At 48.5% G+C, this 10,882-nt stretch overlaps 1 protein-coding gene across 1 annotated transcript in view; it reads left to right on the top strand.

Annotated features, from left to right (window-relative positions):
* KIF13B (kinesin family member 13B) overlaps positions 1-10,882 on the top strand; it is a 211,107-nt gene that overhangs the window by 145,881 nt on the left and 54,344 nt on the right. Inside the window, 4 exon segments of the mRNA XM_018570085.1 lie at positions 3,308-3,363; positions 5,855-5,979; positions 7,148-7,324; positions 9,109-9,201. Of these exon segments, the coding sequence (XP_018425587.1) occupies positions 3,308-3,363; positions 5,855-5,979; positions 7,148-7,324; positions 9,109-9,201 (451 nt within the window).

Below are 10,882 nucleotides of genomic sequence, written 5' to 3'. Positions count from 1 at the left end.
CTCCCCCCCCCCCTCTCTCTCTCTCTCTCTCTCTCTCTCTCTCTCTCTATCTCTCTATCTATCTATCTATATCTCCCTCTCTCCCTCCCTCCCTCTCTCTCTCTCTATCTATCTATACCTACCTCCCTCTCTCTATCTCTCCTCTCTCTATCTCTATCTCTATCTCTATCTCTATCTATATCTCCCTCTCTCCCTCTCTCTATCTCTCTATCTCTCTATCTACATCTCCCTCTCCCTCTCCCTCTCTCTCTCTCTCTCTCTCTCTCTCTCTCTCTCTATCTCTCTCTCTCTCTCTCTCTCTTTTTGGGGGGATATATTACAATGACACCTGGAAGTGGGGGGATATATTACAATGACACCTGGAAGTGGCGGGATATATCACATCAAGTGAACATTTGTATCCCTGAAGTTGAAGTTTTGGAAGCAGAAGATAATGGACAAGTGGGAGGATTTGAGGGACTTTTACAAGGGTCAAATTGTGATGTCTAGACAACTGGGTCTCGTATTGCTGGAAAAGTGAATGTTGGTTCTTATAGAAAGGTGTCTGTACACACAGAGCTTTGCAGGTTGTTGTGTACGGGGCTGTGCAGCCGCAGACCGGTCAGGGTGTCCATGCTGACACGTGTCCACCACCAAAAGCGCCTACAATGGGCACGTGGGCATCAGAACTGGAGCACGGAGCAATGGAAGAAGGTGGCCGGGTCTGATGTGCATCATGCGGATGGCCGGGTGTGTGTGTGTCACTTACCTGGGGAAGAGATGACACCGGGATGCACTATGGGAAGAAGACAAGCCGGCGGAGGCAGTGTGATGCTTTGGGCAATGTTCTGCTGGGACACCTCGGGTCTGGCCATTCATGTGGATGTTATTTTGATACGTACCACCGTCCTAAACATTGTTACTGACCAAGTACCCCCCCCCCTTCATGGACACGCTATTCCCTGATGGCAGCGGCCTCTCTCAGCTGGATAATGAGCCTGGCCACACTGCACACATGGATGAAGAATGGTTTGAGGAACACAACAACAAGTTTGAGGTGATGACTCGGCCTCCAAGTTCTCCAGATCTCAGTCCAATCAATCATCTGTGGGATGTGCTGGAAGAACAAGTCCGATCCATGGAGGCCGATCACCTCACAACTTGCAGGACTTAAAGGATCTGCAACTGAAAGCTTGGTGCCAGATACCACAGCACACCTCCAGAGGTCTAGTGGGGTCCATGCCTCAACGGGTCAGGAGGAGGGGGACCGACTCAACATTAGGTGGGTGGTCACAATGTTATGGCTGATCGGTGTAGATATCGATCTATAGTTTGGATTCAGACTGCTACTATTATTGGCTAACATTGTACTGAATCTATACTGGATTGTAGTGAAAGCTCTGAAGGTGTTTTGGCCTCTTTAACAGCCAGTTCTTGTGTGCGGATGGGGGTTTTTCTCCAGATGAAGGTCAGATAAAGCTCACGCCTGCGTAGGTCTGTAAAACTGGTGACCGCTCATTGCTACTGTAGTGTTCTATACCTCCAGGCCGGTCACCTAATACTCCTTTATTAGTTCAAACATTCCTCAGAAGCCTGATTGATGTCACAGTAGAGGTAACCCCTTGCACTACCTGTGCCTGCTGCAAGTTGAGAGAACTCATATTTTATATGTGTTACGCATTCCCCTTCACACAGCTTCACTTTAGAGATTGTTGCTCACCATTTTTCTTTTCTCTTTTCTAAAATCTTCAGCATTTGGAGTTTTTCCCATTCTATGTCATTTCCAGTAGGGGGCAGGGGAGTTCACGTTTACCATAATGAGCCTCTGTCTGTACTGTGCTGGCAGATCTCAGTATCCGTTGTAAACTAGATTTGAACATTGTCCTGACAAATGGTGAAATATATAAAGGAGCCCGGCTTCTGCATTGTATGCTAATGAGAGGAAACTCACCCTGTCCTCACTTTACATTGGGACAGACTTGCTTTGAAATTGTTCACAGTAGCTACAGTCTGCCCAGAGGCCCCTCCAAAGAAAAGTCTACTGGTAAGATTTTATTTTCGGTTTGCTATATGAATAGGTGGTGCCTAATTGTAGAGACACCTGCAGGTGAGCCCTGGAAGTGCAGGTTCTGCTCCCCGACAGGTGCACTTCGCCTTATTCCCCCCATGGTGCTAAATGACCTTGTCCCCCCTCCCCCCTATTCATTAAATACCCTCCCGGGTAACTTTAAAGTCTATTTCTACTTTTGCAGTCAAGTTTGTAGAAATACACTTTAAAGTGAAACTAACCTTCGATCCCCGGAGGAAGGAACCATCTTGGCTTCTACATAGATCTGAATTTGCCATGTGACCAGCTTTGTCATCAGCCATTTGAGGGCTTGAAAACTTGGTTGAGAGCGGTGCTGTGACAAGGTAATTTAGCACCACGGGGGGAATAAGGCGAAGTGCACCTGTCGGGGAGCAGAACCTGCAGCTCCAGGGCTCACCTGCAGGTGTCTCTGGGCTGTCAGTGGCTGTCTGGCACTTGAGCACCTCCAGGTGGCGCTGTGACGCTGGAACCGGGACCTGCACTTCCAGGGCTCACCTGCAGGTGTCTCTGCAATTAGGCACCACCTGGTGTTACCCGGGAAGGGTATTTAATCCCTCCCCGCAGTGAGCCTGGTGCCACAGTATTGTCGCCATATCCTGTGACCTGTTTCCTGCATCCTGGTGCCCCCTTGTACCCTGACCATTACTCCGTGGCTCCCCTTGTGTTGCCGTGCTCTCCAGCTTTCACGTGCCCTTTTGTATGTGGTTTTGTTGTTTTGCATTTAGTTATTGTTTGATACTTGTGGGTGTCGGTGGGGTGGTTTGCGGTTACTTTGATTTCGGTGTGCCTAATAAACTGTGTGCTCATAAGCATTGTCTGGTGTGGTCACACATTTGGTCCTCCTGTAGAGATACCTGTATGTGGTGTGGGGACACCGGTGGACGGTATCTCTGACAGCACCCCCCCTGACCCAATGAGCTGTGAACTACTTCGGCGGCATAGGTCACAAGTCCTGCCCCTTTTGTGCCCAGTCAGCTTAATGCATGTGCAGTTCAGATATGTGCAGTGCAGCTTATGTGACATGCAAGGCATTCCTCCGGTCACCGTTGCCAGTGTGCTTATGTCAACTCTGAACCAGGGCCAGACCGAGTGCTGTAGAGGCGGCTGCTGGACATTTTGTGTATGAGCAGTACAAGAAGGTGCCTAGGGCAGTATGTTCTCCAGGCATGGTACACATTTGACCCTAGGTGAATGCAGCTGTGAATGTTTCACTGGCATTGTTTTGTTTTGTCATTGCAGGACGCCGGCTGCCGGAATGGAGACGCATATCCCTGTTATATTCCTCGATCTCAATGGTAATTCCTAATTCTAATGATCTACATTATACAGATAATTTGGGCCAGAGCCGTAGCTAGCTCCTTTTGCACCCGAGGCAAGAACAGAAAATTGTGGCCCCCAACAGACGTGTTATGTCACCCAATGCCACGCACGTGCGTGTGTGTTTTCTGTGGGGCTAAACAGACCTCTGACATTTCCCTTTTGAAATAGAAAAAGAGATTGAGGACACAGAGTGCGAGGAGAAGCTGTGGGGAATGCGAGGAGAAGCTGTGTTGGACGTCTGGCGCCCCTGTTTCCAATGGCGCCCTGTGCTCGCCATGGCAACAGGTGCCGCAGGGCGCAGCCAGGCTGGCCCTGGCTACGCCCCCTCTCAGCTGCGCCTGAGGCGAGTGCCTCACTCGCCCCATGGTAGCTACAGCCCTGTTTTGGGCTACATGTGAGAAGATCTTTAGCATGTGTCAGGGCTGCATGTTACATATGAAGGTCAGTAATGGCAGCTGACATAAGTGAACCTGTTGCCAAAGCATAGGTTGGCTTTAAAGAGACCCTGTCACCAGACCATTCATGTCCACTAATATCCTCCCATAAGACTATATGTGTAAGCTGTGAAAACCTCCCCTTGTGTGGACTTTCAAAAGCCCCGTGACTGCTGCTGGGCGCCACCATCTTGGATGTGATGTCACAGCCTCAGCAGACTCAAAACTGTCACTCAAGTGACCCGTCACTCCTCCCCCTGCAGCCACATTAAAGGTTATATAGGGAGGGGTGGAGGAGCTGTGCCAGTAATTAGGCATTCCCAGGAGGGGGCTATGACTTGGGAGGGGGCTGTGCTAGGGAATTGACTCTTCCCAGAGTAGTCAAATTTCTTTGCAACTTCAAAGGCACATTGTGAGTCAATTAACAAATGGAATGGAAAGACGTTGCTAGTACGCATTTATAATGCATGATTTTTTTAATGCTTTTACCTGGTGACAGGGTCTCTTTAAGATTCCTGGAAAGTCAACAAGAACCCTGTACGTTCCCAATTGTACGTACCAATATTTTTTTTTTTTGGTACTTGCTGATACGGAATACCGATACCGGAAGTCCCATTCGGGAAGCCAGGCGACGTGTAAAGACTCGCCACCCGACTTCTCAATTAGCACGGAAGCCGTCCCCATGCTTCTTGTCACTAGGTGACGCGAAAGCATTAGACTTGTGCGCCGTCAAAAAATTTGTTCTGTTTCTTTTCGTTTCGGAATATCCGTTATTTCGTATTTCGTAATTCGTAACTGAACTCAATTCGGACTCGGATTCGTACGAAATACGAATTTTCGTTAGTGGCGGTTATATTTTCGTAACTTTACGAACATTCGTTATGATGAAGTTAAAAAGCAAAATACCTTTGTTAATATTGGAGTGGTAGTTGTTTTTTTATCCGAAATACGAATTCCGTTAACGGATTCCGTATTCCGAATTCCGTATTTCGGACTTTAAAAAAAAAAACTACCATCAACTCCAATATAAATGTACTTTGCTTTTTACCTTCAATATAACGAATGTTCGTAACGGAACGAAAATACGTCAACGGAATTTCGTATTTCCTGCCTGTGTGTTTTAATGCATCAGCAGCAGCGGATCCGTATCTCGGATTAAAAAAAAATCTTGTCATGCTGTTCAACCTCATTTACAGGGGTAATATTAGTTCCTGTTTCAAAGAAATTCGGATCCGAAATTCGTTAACGGAATTTCGTATTTCGGATATAATTCGGAAACTGCCATTCGGATTTCGGATGCTCCGAAATTCGGAATTTCAGGAAAATTCGTACGAATTTCGATTCGTAACGAAACGAATCGCACATGTCTAGAAAGCATGGAGCAGGCTTACTGGCCAATCGGGAAGCCTGGCACGTGGCCAGGCTGCCTCGTCATGAGGCGATGAGGGAGCATGAAGCCAGCTTCCCGATCACTCAGGAAGCCAGGCAGCGAGTCATTACACGGCGCCCGGCTTCCTGATTGGCCAGGAAGCCGGCTCCATGTAAGGGAGCATGGAGCCGGCTTCCCGGCCAATCAGGAATCCGGGAAGCGTGTAATGACGCGCTGCCCAGCTTCCTGATACCGGAAGATATAGGGCTAGGCGTACTCGCCCGAATACTCGGCACCGATACTAGTATCGGTATCGGTGCATCCCTATCAGTAACTGCTAGAGGTATAAAGACTCATGAACAGTAAGGAGTCTATTGACAAACAGGCCCTTTGCCCTGTGAATATATGTGAACATTTATTTTGGGTGAATAATGCAATAAACATAGGTACGTCATATACTTTTTCCCCAGTTTGAATGTAGTGTGTTGTAATGATTCATTAGGCCACTAGATGGAGCTGAGGAGCACGGGAAATAAGGAATTTGAACATAGTTTCATGTTCTGGTTTGCCTGTAACTATTACTTTATGGAGTCATTCTGTAACACGGGAGAGACACAAGCCGGCAGGGAATATCGGCCTCATTTTACTTCTGTTGTCTTTCAGCGGATGATTTCAGCTCGCAGGATAATCTGGATGAACCAGAGGCGGCCGGATGGGACGCAACACTCACCAGCGAAGAGGAAGACGAGTTCTTTGAACTGCAGATAGTCAAATTCCACGAGAATGAGGTTTGTATCCGAGCGTTTTCCGTGACATCATCATCGAGTCTCTGTGCTGCTCCTCTATGCAATGCAGGCAGGCTGGTGGAAGCGGCGGGCAGGGTGCTGTAGCACCCCTTTCAAGAGCCCTCAGGCCTGATGCATGCAGTGGGCGGTCTCTTGGGAGGAGTTATGCAAATATAATAATGCCTTAATAGGTGGGTGTCAGTCTGGGGGGATTGGGCATTCCTCGGCAAACTGTTTTTGCATGGAAACTGCCCACATGTGATGCTGAGCCTCCATGATTGAAAGAGCTGAAATCGAATGAATGAAAGAGGCGGGCCATAGACAGTGGTGAGCAAAGAGCTAGTGGGCGTTCCTAGGCAGGCTGTATTTGCATGCAGACCGCCCTAGGTAACGCCCACATGTGATACTGAGCCTCCATGAGTGGAAGGACTCAAATCCAATAAAAGGGGCGCGGTCGGCGACAGTCACAGTGGTGAGGAAAGAGCTAGTGGGCGTTCCTAGGCAAGCTGTATTTGCATGCAGACCGCCCTAGGTAACGCCCACATGTGATGCTGAGCCTCCATGATTGGAAGGACTAAAATCCAATAAAAGGGGCGCGGTCAGCGACAGTCACAGTGGTGAGGAAAGAGCTAGTGGGCGTTCCTAGGCAGGCTGTATTTGCATGCAGACCGCCCTAGGTAACGCCCACATGTGATGCTGATCCTCCATGATTGGAAGCACTAAAATCCAATAAAAGGGGTGGGGTCAGGGACAGTCACAGTGGGGAGGAAAGAGCTAGTGGGCGTTCCTAGGCAGGCTGTATTTGCATGCAGACCGCCCTAGGTAACGCCCACATGTGATGCTGAGCCTCCATGATTGGATGAACTGAAATCGAATGAATGAAAGGGGGCGGGACATAGAGTGGTGAGGAAAGAGCTAGTGGGCGTTCCTAGGCAGGCTGTATTTGCATGCAGACGGCCCTAGGTAACGCCCACATGTGATGCTGAGCCTCCGTGATTGAAACAATTGAAAAGCAATAAAAGGGGCGGGGCCAGGGACCGTCCGGCTGGGGAGGAAAGGGCTGAATTGACAGGAACAAGGTATCTCGGAAGTTGCCCCCTTTCAAACTGCACCAGTGTAAATATTTGCAATCATTGCCCCTACTGTCGTTCATGTTGTTGTACTCTTTCAGGTGAAGGCGGAGGCCTCCTGGGACTGCACCGTCCACAACTGCCCGCAGCTCAGCAAAGGTTCCTCCGCAGACGAGAGAGTTTACCTCATTGTCAGAGTGACGGTGCAGCTGAGCCACCCCGCCGAGATGCAGCTGGTCCTACGCAAGCGCATATGCGTCAATGTCTACAGCCGCCAGGTGAGAATTGGGTGCCTCTTCCGTCATGACGTTGAGGCAATGTGAGGAAAAACGCAAACTAGATCAGAGCTCGTGAAGACAACAATTACTATAATGGCAGCAAATATTGCTGCCATTCCCCCCCCTCCCCGCTCCGATCCGCCAGCGCTGACTGGCGGAACGGATGGGGGAGGGGGCGGGTACAGCTGGCTCTGCCTCTAGATAGGCAGAGCCAGCTGTCAGTCACGCAGCTGGGCGAATCCCGGCATAATTGTCGGGATCCGCTTCAGTTGCGGCGTCTCAGTATACCGCGAGCAGCTGCTTGCGGTATACTGAGCCTAGGGTGACGGGAGGACGCTAGTTTGTGTCCTCCCGTTACCCTAAGGAGAACTATGGGGAAAATACTTAACCCCATAGTTCTCCTTTTTAATACTGCCATTGTCAAATACAATTAGAGTATTACAAAATTAATATTTTTTTTAATTTTGCATGTTTGTGCATTTGTCAGCCTTCAATAAAAACTGTTTTTTTTTTATATAACCATATACCAAATGAAAGATTTACCGTATTTTGCGCTCCATAAGGCGCACCTAGGGGAGGGTCGGGTTCTGTGTAGTTAGTTACAGCTGAGACAGGTGGCGCTGTGATTACAGTCTCCATGATCACACAGAGCAGACGAAGAACGGACGTTGTTCGTCTGCTCTACGGGCTCTATGGTGAGCTCCTATGCCGTGGTCACGGGTCCCCCAGAGGATCCTTATTTATGACCTGCTACTCTTTTATTTTCCCAATCCTGGGTCCTAGACCAGTCTGCAGTGAGGTCCCAGGGGGCGCAGGAACTGACTGATCTGTCCGGCAGTAGCACCATAATATTGCTGAACCGAGTTACTAATCTTTTGGCCAACAAAACGACTTCTACATGTAGATGTGTAAACGTGAATTCAGCCATTTGCCTGGAGTCCAGCTTTAGGGAATAGCAGGAAAGGGTCTGCATGGAGTGTCTCCTCCGATATATGGGATTGTTTCCAATTTATACAAAATGTGGCACTTTCCGACTTCTCTGTGATCTCTGACTATGGGGCCACAGACTTAAAGGAGAACGATGAGGGGGAGGGGCTTTTCACTCACCTCATAGTTCTACCCGACCTGTGACAATGAGACTGTCGCAGGTCGGCTCAGTAGATCGGGAGGTGAGCGAACACATACCGGCGTTCGCTCACCTCTCGATCCTGTCACGGCTCTCTGCCGTGACAGGGGAGGGGCTGGATTCCCCCCTCCCCGCTCCGATCTGCCAGCACTGACTGGCGGAACGTACGGGGGAGGGGGCGGGTACAGCCGGCTCTGCCTCTAGATAGGCGGAGCCAGCTGTCACTCACGCAGCTGGAAGCGGATCCAGGCATAATTGTCGGGATCCGCTTCAGCTGCGGCGTCTCAGTATACCGCCAGCTACAGCTCTCTATATACTGAGCTTAGGGTGATGTTAGGACGCTAGTTTGTGTCCTCCCGTTATCCTAAGGAGAACTATGGGGTCAGGGTTTTTCCTCATAGTTCTCCTCAGGGTCACGGGAGGACATAAACTAGCGTCCTCCCGTCACCCTAGGCTCAGTATATAGCAGCTCACGGTATACTGAGACGCCACAGCCGGGACGGATCCCGACAATTATGTCTGGATCCGCTTCCAGCTGCGTGACGGACAGCTGGCTCTGCCTATCTAGAGGCAGATTGAGGGTTCCCGATTGAGGGTTTTTGTTGCGGTGTTATGTTAGTATTATTTTACACCTTTTTTGTTTTTTCTCTTTTTGTAGGGTTTCGCTCAGAATTTTCTAAGAAGAATGGCTCACCGGAGCAACATCACAAGCTGCGGAGTTATTGTTGAAATCGTCTCCAATATTCCAGAGGTAAAAAAAAAAATGAATTCTTCTTTGTTTGCATGTGTGGTCTGATAGCGGACTTGCCAGATCATGTGACTAGTGCCATGGCATTGGTTACCTGGCCTCTGCCATTTTGGGGACTGTTTAGGCAAATCCAGTGACCAGCTTACTTTTGCCCGTGAGATCCTCTGGGAAAGTCAGCAGTGGTCACTGGTCACGTGACCAAGTATCGATTCGATGTTGCGTTTACTCGGTTAGAGAAAACCGTAAAGCTTTCTGAACTGTCGTTAACATGTAATTAATTACCCCGCAAGCGTTTTTTTTATAGAGGGTCAAAGTCTATTTTTGCTCCAAAACACAAGTAACATTTCTGTTTTATTTCTCTCGTACTCCTCTCTGTCTCTCGTACTCCCTCCTGCTTCTCTGTCTCTCGTACTCCCTCCTGCTCCTCTGTCTCTCGTACTCCCTCCTGCTTCTCTGTCTCTCGTACTCCCTCCTGCTCCTCTGTCTCTCGTACTCCCTCCTGCTTCTCTGTCTCTCGTACTCCCTCCTGCTCCTCTGTCTCTCGTACTCCCTCCTTCTCTTCTCTGCCGCACTCCCTCCTGCTCCTCTCTCTGTCTCAGCTTGGACCTGATTGGTGGGTATTGGCAGCACAGACTGTTCTTAATGAACCCCTTAAGCACCAAGCTTCAGATGCTTCTCTTTCAGTTAAGGACCAAAGCACATTTTTGCTGTGTGTGTGTTCAACCGCAAATTTCCACCTTTTTTCATTTGTTGCACCAACACATATTATATACCGTTTTTTAAAGGGCAAAAAGGGGCTTTTATTTGATGTGACACATTCATATATAAGTTCTCATATAGTGCATGAGGGAAGCTTACAACCCTTAAGGACGCATGACGGAATTATTCCATCATTGGTCCTTAAGGAGTTAAGAGTTTCATGTCACAATTCGATCTATGGAGACATATTAGAAATTGGAAAGGTTATGCTGTCATTTCACCGGCACAAGCTTTTTGATGACTTCTGCCTGAGCGCAATGCGCGGAATACAAAGTTTCATTGATTCTTCTTCGTCAATATCTCCCGCAGTCCTCGGCACCGCTGAACATTTGTTGCTCTAGCTGGGAGGCTCCTCACATCTCCGTCTACATAGTAGATGATGGAGATCCTTTTTTTTTTTTCCCGGAATATCCCCTCATGTGAGGCAATTAAGTATCATTAAAGCGGATCTAGAGTAGAGTAAATAATAAATCACGCCGGGGAAATGTTATCACAAACAAACTGCTACGGGCATGGACTAGACTTCCGGGGTCTCTATAGAGGTTTTCACCCAACGTTCACACATTTTCTAAGTGGAATCAGTGTGGGAAATGTTTGAATCATGGGAGAAATTTTCCTTTAAAGGAGAACTATGGGGTCAGGGCTTTTTTGTTACAAGTCTTTTATATTTACAGATCTCTGATGGCTTTCTCATTATCCGCATCTTACATTTTCCTTATGCCGTCCTGCAGAGTCTGTTCTATGCCCTCCACTCAGCATTATTGGCAGGCAGTGATGGAGGTGCTGCTGTCTGAGGGAGGTCATGTAATCATTCTCAGACAGGAAGTAGGAGTAACTTTCTTGGGTGTGTAGTTGGTTGGTTCTATCCTGACCCCGATCCTCCCTCTGCTCTAAAATCAGCCACTCGCCCTTACTTTATTATTAT

This window comes from Nanorana parkeri, unplaced genomic scaffold, assembly GCF_000935625.1.
Source record: "Nanorana parkeri isolate BGI_ZX_2015 unplaced genomic scaffold, ASM93562v1 scaffold1453, whole genome shotgun sequence".
Classification (NCBI taxonomy): Eukaryota; Metazoa; Chordata; class Amphibia; order Anura; family Dicroglossidae; genus Nanorana; species Nanorana parkeri.
This window is presented reverse-complemented; position numbering and strand designations above follow the sequence as displayed.